Raw genomic sequence first — 21,436 nt, 5'->3', positions numbered from 1 at the left:
GCCCTGCTGCAGTTAGATGTCTACAGTGTGTTTTATACACAGTGCCTGATTTATGAGGCTCAGATGTTCCACCACGGTAAATGTAACGTCAGAAAAATGGGAACACCTGAATGAGGGAGGTGTACCAGAGAGATGTGGGAAATAATTTTCCATAGACCAAAAAAAAAGGAAATCAAGCCTGGCTGTGAAGTACATTGTACTGTTATCCTGAATATTAGTCATTTTAGTATGCAACCACAACAGGTTTTCCCATAAATAAATCAAATCTCTTCCCATGGTTCTCTTCCTCAAAAACTTCCAATTTGAATGAGTTTTTAATTACTAGATCAAGTTCTGCTTGCATAAAGAGTTTCCATTTCAAAGAAGCATTACACCGACATGAAAAATCTCTGTGGAGAAACATCCTTGTCATTGGGAAATACACAAGTTCTGACTACTTTAAGACTTTCCTACAGAAAGACCACAGAATGGTATACAGAGCAAACAACTGCATGAGACTCTTGGCAGATGCATTCACTATGTTCCTGAGTGAGCCTCAATTTCTGTATGCCTCTACTTTCCCCCCGTCTCTAGAAATACAGTTTCTAAAAAGTATTTCTCAACCTGAAGAAGGAAGCAGGGAAGAGGGGGAGGAATGGATGATGGGGATTTTACGAGATCCCACTTGGAAGTCTTGGGAGTGGTGCCTCCCAGCTGCCCCAGGCTACTCCTGGCTGGGTTCACTGAGCTGCAGATGCAATTTAGGTAAAAGGCCCTCGCCCTCTAAGGTGAGGAAAGGACAAGGAAGCAGCTGTTGTGGTGGTGGGGAAGCCACGTGGAATGAGGGGCTACTGGAGCAAGCCTGAACTGAGCTTTTGCCAGGATTTGCCTTCATAACAAGAGGCAACTGTGGTACTTCTCCTGTCCTCCCCCTCTACCAGGGAGAAGGATGTCTGCCTGTGCCAAATGGCTAAAATTGGATGCTGCAAGCACCTGACGGGAGGAGATACAACTTGGGTTCTCAAACAAATGGGGAAAAACGAGGGAGAAAATGTCCTGTGAGATTCTTGAGGAGCACGGGAGAAAAAAAAAAAAAAGTTTGAAAACCACTGGATTATAATTTTATGGCAGCATTATTTGATGGCCTGACTTAACAAGTCTTTCCAACTTTGGTTCCAAAGATTGTATGGATACTTCCCTATCTCACCCAGGTGTTTGAAGTTTAATTAATTAATGTTTGTAAAGAGCGTTACAATTTCCAGATGAAAGGTCCCATGCAAGTGCAATGTAGTATTACTCATTGAGGTGATTGGGTTAGAGAGTATCACATTACACAATACAGCTCTTCCCTCAATGATTTTATGCGTTTGAAGTTCTGATAAAATGTATTTATCACTGAGACAGATATAATGGAAATACTCTTAAGGCGTGACCTGGATTATGAAACCAGAGGTATGGTTTTGGGAATGGAACAAACGAGAATTAAAACAACTCCTGAGGCCAGATTTGTCTACAGTTGTATAAAACGTATTCTGTTCTTCCTTTTTTTTCCTATTCCAGTAGGCTTTCTTCTCTTCTAAAATAGAACCGGTTATTACAATGGGTGTGAGCAGACATGCAACAGTTCACGTTCAGTTCCTATTTCCATACTCATCCAACTTGACATTTTCTCATGACTTTCTAAAAATTATTTTCTGTTCTCATTTTTTTTTAATGTTTAAATTAACCCTAACGATGAACATTTTCTTTTTGGAAAGTTCTACTTTAACCAGCAATTAAATCAAATTACATCAAAAGCATGTGGACAATGTCAAACTGAAGACTGTAGTCAATATGCTTAAGGCAGGGATGACAATCAAGGGGATCCAGATGTAGACAGGCTAAAAGAATAGGTTACCAGGAACTTCAGGACACTGAAACAGGTCAGATGAATGTCCTGAAAAGGACGTTCAAAGACCTGAATCTGGAATGGACATACCCCCTCAAAGCAATACCAGTAAGTGCCTGGGCAACAGCTCTGCTGAAAAGGAGCTGGGGTCCTGAGAGATGGCAGGCTAAAAAAGAGTCAACCGGTGTGCCATGGGTATCAGTGTATCAACACCCTCTTTCCCCTAAAACAAGAAAGATGAGGATAAATTGGTGTGAGTTTGAAACAGGGTCACCAGGGTGGTCAGGGCACTGGAGCACTTGCCCTGTGAGAAGAGGCTGGCAAAGCAGCGTTTGTTCATCCTGGAGAAGAGATGACTTCAGGGGACTGAACAGCAATCTTCCCATACCTACAACAAAGTTACTCAGAAAAAAGAGCCAGGCTCTTTAGTGAGATGTACAGTGGGGAAACAAGAAACATTTGCCATACACTGAGGGGAGGATTCAACTGGATATAAGGAAGAAAAGATTTCATGGCAGATAATGAAGCATTGGGGCAGATTGCCCAGACAGGCTGTGGAATCTCCACCTTTTGAGGTTTTCAAGACCCAACTGGATAAGCCCTGTGCAACCTGATCTGAAATTGTACTAGAGACCTCCTGTGGTCCATTCCAATCTGAATGATTCAGTGGGGAGGGAGGGAAATCCTAGTTTATGCTCAGGTTACGTATACTTGTTCAGGAATGGGCTTGGACTTGTGACCAAGTCAAGAAAGCTGAATAGGTCTGCTCAAAATTTATATGACAAATGAGTTCACTCATTGTTTGTCAAAAGACAATATTAATATCTTAATATTCCAACTATGAAGTTCCATCTTTGTTCTTCTTCACTCATTTTCTATCCAACTTACCAGGACGGCCAGTAACAGGGATTTGGAACAGCTTACAAATGAAGGCATTATTACATCTAGAAGTCTCAGTTAAAGAAGAAACAAACCCAAAAGTCTTAATAACACATGATAGTGAAAAAACAATGCACTTCAGTTGGGGCATTTTTACTGCACAAAGTTAATTTTGTAAATTACTAAAACACATAATTTTGAGAGGACAAATTTTAAAATAAGTAGCTTTTTTAGCTGAGTCTGCTGAATTTTCCTGATATTTAAGTAAATGATTATTTTTCCATGAATGCTGTTTTTGTTGTTAATGGCACTCATTAATTGTGTGTTCTCTAGAGGAATATTCTTGTTCCTTGTATTTTTAACACACATTTTTCATACTCTTCCAAAATTCTGTTTATTTCCACTAGGAGTTACATGCCTGAGTAAACCAAGTAATTAAAAAGTGTAACAAAAGCACACCTGCCACAACTCTGATCATTCTAAATATGCTGTAATATTTCTGATTTGGTTGGAAGCAGAATCAATAACTCTGAATAAGGATGTCAAGAAAACCAGCTTGTTAATGGGTCAACATGCCAGTTTCCTTCTTTTTTCTGCCTAATGCTTCTCACTCTCCTCTCACCCCTAAAACCACAGAAATCTGTAAGAAGATCAAAATAAAGCAATGTAAAAAAATGAAAAATATTTAAGTTACTAATGACTGTGGACTCTTAAGGTATACTTCCATGAAATCTCTTCTTTAATATACTCTAAAGAGATCAAAGCCATTCCATGAAGACTGTATTAGACAATGCATGAACATAAATGGACTTTTAAAAAAGTAGGAATCTTAATAGTGGCTAAACTGAAAAAACATAAGGTCAAAAATAAGATACTGGCTCTAAAAATTCAACAGAGTAGTTATACCATTGGCAATAATACAAAACCGTTTGGGGAGAAGAGTGATTTGCAATTTTAATGCCTTATTCAAATGATTTTAGCAAAAACAGTACATAAGAACAACTAGTTTTCATTTCAATTGCATGATTTTAAAGGTAATACTAAGAAAACATCTTCATGGAAAGAGTATTCTGTGCATAACATGTTAATTGTAGTTAATGAACCAAAACCCACAGAAATCCCTTTGGACAGCTAACAAACACACACAGCCATTAATTAGGTCACAGTTGTTTCCTCACAAGTCTTTTGTTCACTTTAGTTGTAGAGAACACCAACATATCCATTAGACTTGTGGGGAGGTATTCACCAGTGAAGAAAATATTTATTTATTATACCTTAAATGCTTGCAATTATACAACTTATTATGGCAGTTCTGCTGGTTTCTCTCTTTGTACGTAAACTATGATCACTCAGTTCACAATCTGCTCTATTCTATTCTTCAGAATACCACTCACCTCAGTAGATCCAATTGTTTCATTTTGCATACTTTGGGCAACCATTGTACCTCAATCACAGATTTTAAGATGTTTTGGGCATCCAATTAGAAAAAAAAAAGGCACTGAAAGAATTAACAAGCTTCATTTTAACATAACAAAAGCTTCATAAATATTTTAGGGTTACCATTGAGAGGATAAGGGTAACTTCTGCATGAAGCACAGCTAAATTTGAGTTGCACTCATGAACATGCTTTGCCCACTATGTCAGTCGCTTCATTAACTGACTGTGAAGAAAATGTTTCCAATGGGCTCCTGTTCCTGCTGCAGAAAATTCAAAAATGCAGACTGCACATCATTTCAAGGACATAAACCAGCCCGATTTCCTGAGAGCCTATGAAAGACCATTGCCTTTATGAAAATAATCAGCAAGAATTTTTTATTTTCTATGTGTGCACAATGCATTATGGGGCAGGCATGATGGCAGAGAGAGGGTTTCACAGTGGCAGAGAGTATCACTGCTCTGTTGGGAACAAAGATGGCAGAGGCTGCTGGATTGGTAGTGCTTCATCTTTTCTGTTTGAACCTTGCTTTAGAAAGCTGGCCATGTTCATTACCTCACCAGTCTAGTTCCACTTCTTCCACCACCACCCTTGCCCCAGGGCAGCTGCTGCCTCCTTACCACCACGTCTCCTGCCCCAGAACCTCTACCACTTCCTTCTCACACATCCCACACCACTAACTATTGTCACTGCCTCCCTCAGCCCACCGAGACTGAATTAATAAACCTGACTGAATCCAGCTGACTCTGTCCAGAGCCACTTGGGTGTGTCCTCACTACTACTGGCAGAGCTTATTTGCTCAAGTCTGCTGGTGCACCTTACCTACAATGTGTTTATGCCTCGCAGGTTGGAAACCACAGAGCCAGAAAATGTAAGCAGTCTTTTCAGGTCATTACTTCTACAGTTTTATGATTTGCCAATCACAGTAAGTAGGATAAGTAGGATAAGTCCAAAATACAACAAACTCCTGCCCATTTCTGGATCAAAAGTTAGCTGAATAAATACAATTATTCACTTTCAGTAAAAGAAAAATGAAGAATTTAAGCAATTAAGTCTTACCATAATCCGGTCGCTGTCGATAATGGTGTTCAAGCGGTGTGCAATGGTCAGCACTGTGCACTGAGCAAACTTTTCACGGATCGTCTTTTGAATGAACTCATCTGTTCTGAAACACAGAAAGAGTAGTGCAGACAAAAATAAGATGCTTGCATGGGTAAGTGAATGACAGGCAAGTTTTATGACTTCATCATAACTGTATATCAGGAAATATTCTTATGAAGTCATGGTAATGCTTCCTCCACTCGTTATATTACATGACTTGGAGGCTTATCATGAAACATGGCTCCAAAAGCTATCCACTAATGGTTAAGGAGGAAAGAATTTCTTCTCGGAAGCAGACCAATAGGTTTCACTTCAAGAGACTAAATTCCCAGGCTTTGATTACAGAAGCAACATTCCTATTAGGAGGGTTAGATATTCCTACAGATTTCTACACCAAAATTCAACTGTCATTTTCTTTTAAAGTTTACATTGTGCAAGCAATGAAGAAAAGATGGTGAAAGTAAATATCCTTCATTGCAAATGAATTGAACACAAGACAGCCCCTAACCAAGGTTCTTGATTTCAACTGCAAAAGGGGATTAAATCACAGAGCTGTTTGGTAAATGAAACTACAACTTAGAGTAGCTCAAGAACTTCAATACAGAATGTCATACTCCATAAATTACAAGTATTAACTGCCACAGAACCCAAGGAAAGGGATAAAAGCTTTCAAGTTAAGAGCCTCAGCCTACTATATGAATTAGCCACCTAAGAAAGGGTATCAGGTAGAAACATCAGACTTGTAAAGAATGAAAATTAAGCTAGAGCACAGACACTGAAGTACAGTGTTAATGTGAAAATGTCACAAGTTAAGCTGAGAACCCTGAAAAGGAAATGTAACTGTACTGAAAGATAGAAAAGACACTAAAATATTCTTTAGTTGTATAAACAAGTACTAAGGCAAAAGACCAGCAATAATGATAAAACTGGAGATTACTCAAGAAGCTAAACGTACAGGAGAAGCATTGACATCACCTAACTTAAAGCACTGCAGTAAGGCTTAAATTTGGAAATCTACATAGTCCACTTTAGAATCAATGAAAAGAGGAAAGGAATGGCCAGAAGGTGAATTAGAGCACCTGGCATAGGCAGCCATCAGGTGATGAATGCCCTCTACAGGCACCTGACAGCCCACAATGCAGAGGAAGCCTTAGTTCCCAACCTGGACACAAAGCCAGGCCAGGTGACTATGCAAATATTGTGCGTCACCCATCAAAAAAATGATGAGTGGCAACAGTGGAGAAAAAGGCAGTGTGGGAATGCAGGTACAGAAGTTAAAATTCTTTTCCAAGATAAAAGGAAGACACAAACAGTTCAAAATATACTGGGGTTAATGGGACCAGGGAAGCTGCAGCTTAGAATTGAGGTGTGTGAAGGCACGGGTCTCATTTCCAGGATTTCTACTGAAACAATATATTGCACTTTTATATAATGACTGGAGAATAATAAATGCTGTACATAGAGTTAAAACAAGACAAAGGAGATACATTTGCATAAACTGATATGTTCAGGGAGCCATGTTAGCTTCAAGCAGCTGCTTGCAAAGCCTCAAACTGTTAAAAGTAACCTGAAAATCAAATACAATAGAACGAAGATTCAAGCAAAGCATGTCTTCCTGTGACAAATTATGATTTTTTAGATAGAAATAGTACTCTACAGTGAATCTGTCTGTACATGATAAATATTTGACATTGCCTCATTAGTTAAGCAAGAAGAATTGTTCTGTTGCCACTACGTCAGGAGGCACTAACAATAAAAAGGGGACAAATATAACTTTGGAAGAACAGGATGACTTGGAGAAATGGAGTAACCACTAAGTTTCTACAGCAGAAAGCACAACTTTGTGCTTCTAAGGACTGATCAGAACTTCTGTTACAAACTGTTGAAGCAATTGGCATGACAAAGGAAAAGACAGATCACTGCAGATGACAGGATAAATCATCAGGGAGAAGGAAGACAAACAGTTAAGTAAGAGTTCCCGTGAAAGCTTACTGGGGATAGAAACATTTAAACTCTGTCATGAGCTGGAGATGATTCTTTAGACAGGAATTCAGTCTTTGCCTAAATTCTTAGTGCAGCCTGGACCACCGGACAGGTTTGGAATCTAGCAGACTCTTTCCTTGACCATCTCCTGTATCTACTGCTAACAACTTATTAGCAACAACGCTCACTAAGGAAATGAGAGGACCAGGTTCTTGGTCTCAGTCTGAGATAGCCTGGTCTTTATGCTCCTACTTCCTAAGAGAAGAGACAGGAAAGATTTAGGAAAATCCTTCTCTGCTCAGGGCTGGTGAGGCCACACCTGCAGTACTTGTGTCAAGTTCTGGGTTCCCCAGCACAAGAGAGACATGGACATCCTGCTAAGAGTCCAACAAAGGAGCATAAAGATGACTAAAGGACTGGAGCATCTCTCCTATGGCTGAGAGAGATGGGACTGTTTGGCCTGGAGAAGAGAGGGCTCAGGGCAGGATCCTATCAGTATCTGCATATACCTGAAGGGAGGGTGCAAAGATGGAGCCAGGCTCTTTTTAGGGTGCCCTGTGACAGGACGAGGCAAAAGGCACAAACTGCAACACAGGAGGCTCCATCAGAATATCAAGAAACACTTGTTTTTTTCAACTGTGCAGGTGACTGAGCACTGGAACAGGTCACCCAGAGAGGTAGGAGAATCTCCCTCCTTGGAGATCTTCAAAAGCCACCTGGACATGGTCCTGGGCAACCTGCTCTAAGTGGCCCTGCTTGAGCTGGGGTTAGACCAGATGGCCTCCAGAGGTGCCTTCCAACCGCAACCATCCTGTAATTCTGCAACCAAAGAACATGGTGGGAGGTATGTGTTTCACAACTCCTGCTTTTGAACCAAGGCCGCTGTGCAATCAGGGAAAGGGACAGGAGGAGAAGTCATGACAGATTTCTTCAGCCCTGTGTGTTAACAGTCTCCTTAAGGAAAGGAAGTTGTGCATCCTTAACACTCCACTAGCATCTGTATGGTTCAGATCACTGCAATACCAGTGCTTTCACCCCATTGTTAACGCACATATATATTTTTTGCTGTCTTCTCAGCACTACCTCAATGACCTGGCTACTATTTATTTCAACAGAGAAAATCAGGGCCACACATGATAACACTCAGTAGGGAAGAGGCTTATATAGACAGCATTCTCTGCAATGGTTAGAGATAGTCTACACTGAATAGAAAAATGGAAACAAAAGCTTCAATACTACCTGGAATAATGTAAAGAAAACCTTTTTCTTTCCCTATAGTCAAGCTCAAGGTGACGTTTCCTGCAGAGCTACTGAGGAGCACAGAGAATTGTAGCTTGCTCAGGAATTTTGAAAATAACTTTTAAAAGAGCTCAAAACAATTTTCAACTCTCAGGTTATTCCTACTGTTATCTCAGGAGAATGCATACTCCTTGAACATCTCTGTTCTCTATATTCATTTATTATACCTGCCTTTAATACATGCATTCCTTATAGCACCATCCCTTCCTGCATTTACAATTGAAAACATTTCTCATTCTTTTACAGATACTATCAATCTATTATCTTAAACAAATATTTCTTGAATATACTTATCCCTCACAAGGAACTGCTGGTCGTATTGTGGATGTGACAAACGTTCTAAAATGAGACTATCATCACAAAAAGACAATACAGCTCAATCTTCAAATATCATAGTATGAAATCTCATGTAGGTATCTCCACTGGCAGACCCAGACCAGATCCTCTCTCAGGTTCATGGTCGATCTTGAAGTATAGTTTTTAGGAAGGCAGGCAGAAGCCCTATCAGTAACCTCCAGAGTACCTTGGAGAGAAGGTAGGAAAGGCAAGAAAATCTAAGACTAACTATGAAATGGAACTGCATGCAGAATAAGTGCTGACAGGGTGCAGAGACTATGTTACATGCCAGTTAGAGCTGTCTACCCTCCAGAAAAGTGCCAAAGGAAGCAGAACTTCTGTCCTTTTTTGAGGGCATAGATTGTAGGCACCTTTAGGCTGCCAACCCACACTGATGAAATGGCCAAGCAAGTGCCAAGGGATTCCATCGTCCACTTCAGTGGATCAAACCCCATAATCTTTCAGGCACATTATAAACCAAAGAGACAACCTGAATACCAAACCAGGGCTGCTGGATGACAAAAGCTCAACCCTAATCTGATAATATGAAAATGGGAACCACGATACTCCCCATTACAAAGAACAATACAATAAGAAAGCACAAAATGGTGGTATGGCTGTCCCACTGGCACCATGGATTGGGGATCTAAGAGCAGGTTTCACAGCAACCCAAGATCTGGTATATCCTGAATTAGTTGATTGTGTAAAAAGAAAACCGGCTGAAGAGCAAGAATAAATACAGTCTGAGTGTAAAGCAACTGAGCCGCTTGAAAGAAACATTGGATAAGTCATTATCTTCAGCTTAATGTCCTCCTGGGATTGTCCTGGAAGCATATCTCTCACTACACTATTCCTGAGTGGCCTCGGAGAAAGCAACACTTGATGATAACTTCTCCAAAAGAGAAACGAGTACAGATACCAATTAGATGCAACAGAAAGTTAAACCTTACAAGGTTAAACCGACTAATGAACTGAACTATGTGCAATGACTGTTTTTAACCACCGTCAATAAACAAACAGTGTAAAAATGTGACGGTGGACTGGCCCTAAAAGGTTGTGTCCTCTACAAGTAGTAAAAATACAAGTTAATAAATATTACTGTACTCGGTACACAGAGTGCACTGAACTTAGTATTAAAGGAAAAAAAAAAAGAAAAAAAAGAAGAAAAAAAAGAAAAAGCCTCAGTTACTAGGGATTTTGTTTCAATATACCACCGAAGTAACTACAGAAAGACTTTTCAGCTCTTCTACTCCAGCTTTCACACAACTTTCCAGAATCACTTAACTGCTATAAAATTATTCCATTCTTAGGGATAAGAATTCTGGCTTCAGGACCAAAAAGATAACATCAAATTAAATGCCTGTCAGTCATCGCATACAACATGCGAGCAGTCTGACTTAGGAGAACCTTCTTTATGGCAAGCTCCTCCTCTCCCTTAGAACAGCTCTGACAACCCTGCAGCATGCAGAGCAGCCAGTAGCTATGAGGAGATAATAAGGGTACTTATGGGAGCTGGAAGACGTAGAAAGGAGGGAGAAAGATGCACTCCAAATTCCTTCCTTTTATTCATTTGCTCGGCTTCACTCAACAGCAAACAAGAATGGCCTAGCCAAGCTGGAGAACCATGGTGAAGAGTCTCTCGGCCCAGGGAAATGTCATATCCACTGCCTCATGCCATCTCACCCATCCCTCTCCTCCTCCCACCCTCAAACCCTGGCTTCTCACATTTGCTTCCAGGTTGAATTGAAGGAGGGACATGGTTGCAGCAGCGGTTGAGGTAAAGAGATCAAGAGCCAGAACAACAGAAACAGTATCTCCAGAGCCGGCGGCAGCTCCCCATGGTTTCCTATCCCAGGTGCTTGATATGATGTGTGCTTGCCGCCAGGCTAGAGACAAGGGTGCCAGGTATGGGGGTTGTGCATCAGAAGAGGAGGAGGTTTTCTTTACATGCCAAAAATGCCTCCCCAACTGCTCAGTTAAGCAACATACATCAGCATTTCCTGATGAACGTCCTATCAGATTGCACAGCTGAAAAATACTTTGCTCTAGTTTTAGCAACACATTAAGGAAAAGGTAATAATGACTGTAATGCAAACTGAATTCAAAGGAGAAGTTCCAAGTTATTATTTTTATTGTTATGCCTAGAGTTGATACAAACAAACATTTACCTTATTATAATATATATTGCAGCGCACATTAATCAAGATCAATTAAATGGATAGTGCAAGTTGAGAACACACACGTTAGATGCCAAAATAGGGAGGATGAGTAAGATGGTATTAAATTTCCACAGCTATGATTAATCACAGTTAATCTATCAGTGCTTAGACAAAAATAAACTAATAGTCAAAAAAGAAAAAAAAAAAGTAAAAAAAAAAAAAAAAGAAAGAACCTCTGAGAAGGGAAAACACTTCTCTAAAGGTTTTAGAAATACACTGCTAGCTGAACTGCAAAGCTACCCTAGTGGCACCACTTCTCCCCCAAGATGTTATAAAAATGAGTCACGCCCAGATGACATACAAAATCCTTAATGCATCTGTTTGAGAGACTTGCTGTGTTATTGTCCTCTTTGGACTTTGAGTTCTCCCTCAAGCCATAGTTTGTTGGAACTATATATTCAGCTCAGACTAATTGATGCAGTACGTTTGCAGTATTGTTTCCAAAATATTTCCACCAGCGTTTCAAATGTTTCAAAAATTAACAGTGGGGGTACTTAGCTATTGGAACAATTTAACAAGGGTTGTCATTGAAATTTTTTTCTATTGAGGTTGGATGTTCTTCTAGAAGTACACTCTAGTTCAAACAGGAATGAATTCAGGAAAGTTCTGCTGGTCTGCGTTATACAAGACAAAATAAAGAATGATAAATTAGTACCTCCTCTAGCTTTAGACACCTCCAAATCTGTTTTGCAATTGCTGTGGTCTTTAGGATAGCTTACGTGTTCCCCCCTATTTTATCTACATTTGTATCTGAGCCATCTGAGGGGACAGCATCTCATAACCACATGGTTTTGCTTACAACCACTTGTTACCCTTCTAATTTTGCATTTTTTGGGGGGTGGAAGAGAGAGGAAAGGGGTAGATTTTTTTTTTATTATTATTCATTATTTTTGCAGAGACATTTCCTCCTGTAATCAACAGAACTCAACTTAGTTTCAAGGCTATTCTGATGTTACTGATCTGCATTTCCAGGGAAGTTCTTGTTGATGGCTGCAGGACGAATACATTTGGAATATTAATCTTCCTATTCCACACTGAAATCAGGGATATTCTGGGCACATATCCAGCTTATATCATCTGTTCTGGACACGAAGCTGAGCCACCCCAATATGAACAGACAGTTATGATAGGATTGTGGAAAACATAGAACAGCAATATGAACTACACGAAATACAAAGTATTTAAGTTCATCTCTACAGCACGGGTAATCATACCGAAGAAAACCAGCTCATCTTAGCATGACATTTTGTTTTTACCTTGGGTCCACATTTGCTGTTGCTTCATCAATGATAAGGATCCGATTTTTTTTTAGAACCGCTCTGGCAAGACATACCAGCTGTCTCTGACCAACACTAAAATTAGACCCAGATTCTGCCAGCTGTGTCTCCATTTTATTAGGCAGATCTTCCACAACCTCCTTCAGTTGCACCTGTTGACATGTCAACATATTGTAGGATGAGTAACTCCCTTTTAAATCAGCTATTGTACGTTTGATGACACAACAATAACTATGCAAGGTTTACCTTTTATATTCTGACATAAAATGACTAAGTGCCAAGTTGGATTACAGTGTGTCAGTTATTAGAATTCTAAAAAAGCATATTGTTAAGAATCTATTAATGTTCATTAAAACTAAGATATGAATCAAAATGTAACCGAAACATCATCCCAAGGGATAATTTTTTCATAAAAGACTTTTATAACAATATACATGTCTACACACACATGCACAAACGCACACATTTACAAACACTCACACAACGCTCTATTTTTTTTCTATGCCCTTAACAAGCCTCATGAAAACATCTAAAACCCAATGCACACAAGCATAATGGTGTTATTTGGCTTGTAAATACAGATTTAGTAAGTCACCTCTTCCAAGGCATTCCACAGATCTTCATCAGTGTATTCATTGAAAGGGTCTAAGTTTTTCCTCATAGTTCCAGTGAATAAAACAGGCTCCTAAAACCCAATAAAATTAGCATTCTGTTATAAACACAGGTTTTATATCACAATAGGTAAGCTAATAAAATAATCAGAACTAACCTACGTCAACAATAACACAGAAACATCCTACAGCAAGCTATCTTTTATGAAATGCAGAAGGGTATTTAGCACACTGAAAAGAGAGGGGGGGAGTCAAGTGTCTGGCCACCCTATGTGGAGCTGATTTCCCAAACAGGGCAGGTCTATTTGCAGATTACAGTACACAGTTATGTCGGTACTCAAGTGGGCATTTACATCCCACTGTTTTGATGCCACAAGCTATATATATATACTTACATGCAATCACTGCTATCCTGGTATTGTTAATAAAAACCAGAAACTGCTGCTGTCAATGGGGTCACGCTCCTAAATTATGTCTGGGCAGTTTTGAAAATTTGTGTTTACACTAAATAAAACAAGAGGGGAATTCAATTGCTCAGTGCCATCTTCATTTCCTTTTTTTTTCTTAAATTCTTCATTTTGTACCATAAAAACCCTTCAATTTTAACAACAGAGCCTAAAAGAAACAAATTTCGCCATTTCAGTGCAATGTTTAAATCTATACGTGTAAATGTATAACTTACACTCCCACATAAGTTCATCTATATGCCTTCAGCATTACACCAAGCTTATCGAGATCTGGAGTATTGTTGGGCTCATTCAAAATAAACTAGGGAGTCAAATCAGTACAGTCACCCAGTTCAGGTACCAGTGTGGGTTTACCTGCGGTTGAAGCAGACATTGTTCTCATTCAGACCAGTAACAGATGGCAGGCTGGCAAAAACTGGCAGAAATCAATGCACACTGAAAAATGTACTGTTTGAGAAGTGGGAAGATGGCTTTTGGTCCAGCATTCCCTAAGCAACAGGTCAGTAATCACTAAGGTGACTTGACAGACCAGAGAGTCATGTACTGACACAATAAACTCCTCTTTATACTACACAAAGACAACAATAAACCAAAAGCTGTAATAGTGCTAATGATAAATGGAGACTATGTTATCAGAGTCTTGTTTAAATTGGAGAAATCTTATGCAAAATGTTTTGTTTTGTTTTTCTCCTAAAGAATGTTTAAAGTTGTATTTGGTAATTTCAGCTTACTCTGAGACTACCCTCTGTCTTGATTGACATCCCACCTAAACCTAGTGATGGCCGGCTCCAAATGGCAGCAACAAATCAGAACAGAATTTCTACCTTAACTTATTGTCTTCACATCCAAACTATTCTGAGTGGTATAAAAGGATTAACTAACACAGAACATGCCAAAAGTAGTGTAAAAGAACATATTCCTTTCTTGACATGGCACGCCAATTATTTGAAAGTATCTGTTGCGTTGGCAAAACATGTCACTAAAAACCTGTTGAATGAACAAAAGGATTTAATAAAAACATTAGCAGGCTAAACAACATTTTTTTTCAAAAAAAACTAGAAAGTAATTTGTTTAACAATAACTATTTTAATACACCACTTGGTGTGTTTTTGAAGGTATTGTTAGGTTTATTTTCCTTTTCAATCTATTTTTATAGGTTGGTAAAATAAGCAACTGAATTTATAAAGTGTTCATAACTGTTATAAAAGTCCTAACAACAGACATGTACTGCAACAGTAGATAAGGATATTTTTTAATTATCATTTCTGACACAGATTATTATTTAAAATAGTCTGGTTTATGAGAGGAAAGTAATAAGACAAACCTGTAAATAATTGTTGTAAAAATGCTTGCAGTCAGGGAGGCAGACAACATTTGCATAGAAAAGATTTACAAACACAGCCTTCACACAGCTCTATCCAAGCAAGCAATTAGAAGCCTAAGCACATTTTTATTTCTCCAGGTATGTATTTAAGCTTACATATAAGAAAACATCAGTCTTGACTCATCACTCTAGGAATGGGTTGGTTTCGCGTGCCTTATGTTATAATTTTAATGAATATCTCTCCCTCTTTTTTTTTTTTTTTTTTTTTTTTTAGGATTCCCACATAACTGCCTGATGTTACATGACTATTTCTATTATTGACATTACTGTTATTAATGCACTACAAAGGCAATGCTTATCACTCAACTTAGTGTAGTATAAACCTTATTCCAAACCTTCCTCCTCTTCCTACCACCACCACTTCATTGTTTCACATATTTTTGGTAAAAACAAGTCCAACCTTATGTGGAAAAGAAATGCTACCTGCTACCCTTCAGATAATTAAAACCCTTTGAGACCATGACAAAAGTCCTATCACAATCTTCTACTGGATTAAATTAAGTTTTATAACCATGGGATAAACCAATGTTTGAAAAAACAAACCACCACATATAATTAAATAGTGAACTTTGAGCATCTGCTTCACTCAGTGTGTAGAAACTGTATTTGACCAGCAGCTTTCCTGTCAGCACTATTTTATTCAACTGGGTTGAATGCTTCCAAATGTAGAAATCACCTGCAATAGCTACAGGTAGGGCTTTGATAAAGCTGTAGACCTTGAATGAACTGATGATCATCTATTTTCAGGAGAAAAGAACATTGTGCACGAGTGTAAAAAGAAAAAACAAGAAAAAAGAAAAAAATCCACATAAAGTTCTCTTTAGATATGAAAAGGTGACTATTTCCACTGGGTACCTCTGTCATGCATAAACAAATACCTCAGCATGCAGAAACAAAATGGCAGCCTGCATAAGGCAGCAATCCAAATGTTGGGGGAGTGGTGTTCTTTTTTTGTTTGTTTGTTGGCCTTCTATTTTATTTTATTATTATTATTATTTTTTAATAATAGCATATCTACCTTCTGACTCCTGCTCTTTGGAAAGGACGAAGAAAAAAGGCTGGTAAGCAGGGAGGCTCAGAACCACTGTTCGTTACCATTTTTATCAGATTCTCAATTTAAAGAAAGTAATATAAACACTCTGAATGCCATCCTGCCAACAGACTAGCAAACATTCAAATACAAAAATGGTCAAAGGATTCTAAATACAGCTCCTGTAATAAAATACAGAGATCTGAGAATTAATGCTAAACACGGCAAATGAATTCCTCTGATTTCCAGCCCACTGTTCTATCTACCTGCTAGAACAACTGAGATGAATTATTTGCCAGAAAGATGACTTTGTATTTCCAACATATAAGCTTTTCCCTCTTCTTTTACTCTCCACTGGAGAGGGAGGGAGGATCACAGGAGAGATCAGAGCCCTCATGAAACATGGCAACCCGCACAGGCTCTGCGTTCAGGAAGTTTTGAGGTTATACACAACCCTTCTCTGGTTCATTGTCTCATTTGAAAGGCAGACAACAGAAGACAACACACTTCTGGTCTACGGGACTTCCTGGAACATTCATTCTTCTGTTCCAACATCAGAGATGAGGCCATTCCCAATATTGTCTTATTTTTTTCCTTCCTTGCAGCCTTTCCTGCATTCAGCTTCTGAAGATCACCAAGTTATTATTTATAGGTCATAATGACTCATCTTTCTCCCTTCCCCTGCTCAGCCCTCTCCCTCTAATGGAAAGGCTGTTAGCTCACTTCCAGTCGGCACATTTGCTCTTTCAAGATCTAGGCTCAGTCACTTTGTACAGGGGTGACTACAGAGGTGAATGTGTCCCTATAAAGTCCCTTATTAAGAAAGCCTCAGCAATGCATCAGGTAGTTTCTGCCAAAGGATCAACTTTGGAGATCCTTTCAGAGGATTGCTGAAGCTTGGTGTATTCCAACCAGATTTTCTTTGCTCATTCCCAGCCACGGAGGACAGAATACTGCTAACATACATTTGCACTTATTCCAGAGGAATAGATAGGGAACAAAACTAGGAAGAAAACCTTCCAGTCCCAAAAGCTGATTCCATTTATCTTAAAATAATCAAGACTTTGTTCAAATAAGAATCAGAGAACCACAGAATATCCTGAGTTGGAAGGGATCCACAAGGATCACGCAGTCCAACTCCTGGCTCCACACAGAACCACCTAAAAATCAAACCATATGTTTGCGAGTGATGTCCATACGCTTTTTGAGCTCTGCCAGGCTTGGTGCCATGATCGCTTTCCTGGGGAGCCTGTTCCAGTGCCCAACCACCCTCTCAGAATAATGCCTTGCAGAAGTTTCTCCATCTACTGAATACAGGGGTGCATGTGGAACATATCCTGGCAAAGCATTTTAAATACTACAGGGCTATAGGAAAAATGTTTACAGCAAAGTCAGTTTCTTACCTGAGGTATAATTGAAATTTTCTTCCTTAAGTCATGGAGGCCTAGCTCTGATGTCAAGTACTTATCAATCCAGATTCTTCCTTCAGGTTCAGCCAACCGAAAGAGGGCTGCTATAAGAGAGCTCTTCCCAGCTCCTGTTCTTCCCACAATTCCAACCTACAGAACAAACCAAGCTTGTACAATTAAACCAAGAGCCTTGCAGGATAAATTAATATGTCAAGCAATAGTTTACAACATCACAGGATTTATAATAGAACAAGCACCAAATAAAACTACTTTATAATTAGCATTTTTTTTCATGAGGAAAAAACCTCCCCCCCAAATCAGCTGGGATTCAGGTGACAATTGGATCCTCAGTGATTTCTTGGATCATATCATTCAAAGGTGAAAGAAATATTTTCCTAACAAAGATTTTCTCTTAAGGTGTTGTGTTTTATTGTATAAACAAGATAAAGGAGCTCAGTGAGTAGAGTAATGTGATTCAAGCTAGCCAATTTTACACTAAACCTCGTTTGCTCTTTGACATTAGGCAAATCACTTCAGGCATGCATCCACTTCTCAATCCAAAAAAGGACTCTTACAAAGCATTTCAGGAGTAATTTATGAGTGCTATTCCCAATTTACATAACTAAGACTGATTTTGCTTAGTATGGTTAAGGTGAAGTTCTGTAAAGTAGTCAAGCTCTAGAGCCAAAATAAAGCTAAAGCTAGCAGTAGGATTATAAACAGTATTCATGCTTCAGATAGCTTCAGCGGTGAGGATACGAGCATTGAAACTACAAGACTGCGTGGGCAAGCTGAAATTCTTGTCTAAACACGTGAAACAGTGAATAATAAAATCATAGTGATTCAGGCTTCTATAGGTTCCCCAAGGAAAAATAAGAAACTGTGTGCAACGTGAAAAAATAATGCTTTCAGAGAACAGAGGTAGAGACAACACAAAATATGGGATTGCTAACTTTAATGACAAGGGGTAAAATCTACAAATACTTATATAAAATCAAGACTTAGGAGAAAGTAAGGCCATTAATAAGTAAGAGGAGACATATAATTAGTGGTGATTAAACACTACTTGAACATCAAATTCTTTTTTTTTTTTTAAATGTTGTCTTCAGGTGAGGGATTCTTAGAGAAAACAACGTACAGTAATCAATTGTATCATAGAAGGTGATGGGTGTAGCTCTCTATACAGATCTGATTTGGCAGGATTTGTTATTTCCTGTACTCAGTTCTAATTGCTACATTTCCAGAAAGAAATCAACCTACTGGAAAGAGTTCAGAGAAGTGCAACATAAAATTAATATGGGTTGGAGATACTGATTTTACGAGGAAGGATTTATGAGGATTAAACATGTACAATATAGCCTGGCGAAGCGATTTGGGTGCAGAAAGGAGGAAGAAACATGAAAACCTTCATGAATATACGTACAGACACCAGAGGGAATTACCCACTGCCTGAGACTCAGATGTATGCAGTAATGACTGCTGGAATGAAATTAAGCATAGGAAACATTACATTGAAGAGCAAGGAAAAACTTTCTAATAGCCAGAGACACTGACCCCAGATATAGCAGCAGTGCCCACATTTGAGCAAAAATATACAAAACACTAAAAAGGTATACTACAAGGAGCAACTTACACTGCATGATCTAAACAGCATTTCCTACTTCTATTTTCTGCTTTAACAGTTTCATCCAAAAATTCATTATTGTACAATTGTACATAAACTAACATTTATACAGTGCTTATTAGTAAAGATACTGCACAATATAAGCAAATCTGTTACAATAAATTATAAAATATCTTGTATTCTAAGTGATGTCAAACCAAATGATACGAAACAAAGGAAAAATAGTTATGAACAGTTACACTACAGCTGAAAAAGAAAATGCTGAATGGATACAGACATACAGAGTTATGAAAACAAAAGTTCAATTGTTTTTCTGTAAATGTCAGTGATATAAAGTATTGTATTAAGAACATAAAGAAAAACATAAAAAATTGATACTTAAAATAAAAATGCAGCTGCTCTGCATATTGTCAAAATCCCACTTTCAGTTTGGCATCCAATGAAAGGACTGTGCTCTTCAGTATTTAGAAGAATCTATTTGTATTTTTGGTCCAATTGACTACAGGCTGCTGAAAATTGACATGAATTTGAAACAGCTCTCCCTATACACTTTTTTTTTTAATATACATTGTATTCTTCTGAGGTCTCTGTTCATAACCAGTGCAAACACAAGGACGGTCTGCAAAATAGAAGTTCCAGCCGCCTAACAGGAATCATCTGGGCACAATTTTGTAGCCCGATGTACACCATGTGTATACACGAGAGTACACCTGCTATACTGGACTCATCATTACTCAAATGTCACTTGTACTTCAAAGTGGAGCTGAACAAAAAATGAGAGTGAGATTTACAGCACGTCAGCTACTCCTCTCAAACTGCCCTTGTTACCCCTCAGGCAACCTCCCTGAGTATCTGCGTGAACAGCTGCCATGCCGTAAATCTAGACCCTCACCCCTCCTAACTTTTTTCATGTAGCCACATCCTCAGATTTAGGATCTGTTGGGGCAAGGTGTATTTAACAGTGTTAGTCCATACTCATTCGTAAGTTGTTGAATTCACCTAAACCCCCTAAAACAAAGACTGGACTTTAAAAATCAAGGCTGCACATGCTAACCTTCTGCTTCAGCTACACCAGGCTGAAGAGGTTAATCACAGCTGGCTGCTGGAAGAGCTCCTTGCATGAGCACCCTCTGGTCTGCCTCAGGCAGACCATGCTAGGTTAGCAAAGATGGTTCAACAGAAGGACCTTCCAAACCTGCTTTGACTGTATGGAGATACTAAACGTGCAGCTTAGGTGGCAGCTGTAAAGGCACCGTAATCCATAAGTGATCCCTTAGAAGTTATCTCCTCCATTCTTACTCCACCTACAGCCTCACAGACTTGGTGCTGGGTCAGTTATAGGAAAAACTACAACTAGGCAGAAGTTTAAATTCACTCGTTCCATCAGAGGCACTGCAGCCACCAGAAGTCTGAAATAGCCAGGGGTTTAAGCTGGCACAACAGTTCTCACTGAGAGCCACATGGGCAGAAACCCCCAGCGCATCTGGAAACCTGGTTCAGAAGAGACATTTCTCCATAATTAAAAACAATATAAGGGGCACAGATGCTTGGGAGATTTATTTTACACAGTGGCAGTCTACTGCAGTATTGTGCAAAACATCATAGAAAACAAACATGAAATTCTTGGCAATAGTTTCAAGCTGGACAAATTCACTTCAGGATGACAAAACCACAGCATAACCACTCAGCAAAAATAAATACCCCCAGTCATCCCTCCTCCTCCTGCCCCCACCAAGGACTGAATAAGACATTGTTAATATCCCTTGCTTCCGTTTTCTTTTTTATTATTATTATTTTATTTCCGTCTCTCACTAAGAAATGTAAACCTTCTTGTCTGCTATTACATTAGAGTGATATATAACAGCTGAAGAGATGGCCCATAGGCAAGAAAAGTAGACAGCAGATAAACATCTCTTTAGTTCTTCTTCTTAAACACCGTTCTTAACTCGTCCATACCTAATTCCATGAAGCAAAGTTGGGTTGAATTCTTGTAACATGCATGTTATTAAAAAGGCCCACTTGAGGAATGAAACAGGTTTGGGACTGAATGGAAAAGCATGTTACAAGCGAGGCCCGGGCAATGATTGTAGAGAGCTGAACCACCCTCCTAGGGAAGATATCCTAATCAAAGTTGTACATGTGCATTTGAAATGTAGCAAAGCATGAATTAACACTGCAGGGCTCTAATTTAATTTTGTCCGTGGGGGAGACCTTCCCTGCAACACTCTTACAATTGGGATAGTGTCAAAACTGGGGACGAAGAGTCAAATTTGCAGAGGAGGAAGAATTTTATTTCTATGTTTCTTTTGGCTACCAATCTAATTAACGGCAACAGTTAATTGGATTGGTAGCCGAAAGGAAATGAAATAAAATCCTCAATTCTAAAGTTATGCAACTGATTTGTGTTTCTTTCTTCTCTCTTCCATTCTGGGCTCTGTGCAAGAACATGTACATTCCTCATTTTCAATTGTCTCTGCTCACCTTGTGTGCTGACATCCTTCATTCCATGTATGTT

The 21,436-nt window shown here is 39.0% G+C and overlaps 1 protein-coding gene across 5 annotated transcripts in view; it reads right to left on the bottom strand.

Moving 5' to 3' along the window:
* ABCC4 (ATP binding cassette subfamily C member 4 (PEL blood group)) overlaps positions 1 to 21,436 on the bottom strand; it is a 151,669-nt gene that overhangs the window by 19,079 nt on the left and 111,154 nt on the right. For 4 of the 5 annotated variants that reach the window (XM_083820072.1, XM_083820073.1, XM_083820071.1 and 1 more), the window contains 4 exons: positions 17,292 to 17,447; positions 12,992 to 13,081; positions 12,376 to 12,548; positions 5,241 to 5,346 (listed from right to left, as the gene is read on the bottom strand). In XM_083820072.1, coding sequence (XP_083676198.1) covers positions 5,241 to 5,346; positions 12,376 to 12,548; positions 12,992 to 13,081; positions 17,292 to 17,447 — 525 coding nt within the window. Of the gene's footprint in view, positions 1 to 5,240; positions 5,347 to 11,013; positions 11,734 to 12,375; positions 12,549 to 12,991; positions 13,082 to 17,291; positions 17,448 to 21,436 lie in introns of those variants that run through there. The other variant, XM_083820074.1, reaches the window with a different exon arrangement.

The sequence above is a fragment of the Anser anser genome (genome assembly GCF_964211835.1).
Source record: "Anser anser genome assembly, chromosome: 1".
In the NCBI taxonomy this organism is placed as follows: domain Eukaryota; kingdom Metazoa; phylum Chordata; class Aves; order Anseriformes; family Anatidae; genus Anser; species Anser anser.
Note: the sequence above shows the minus strand (reverse complement) of the source record. Positions and strands in the feature narration are given on the sequence as shown.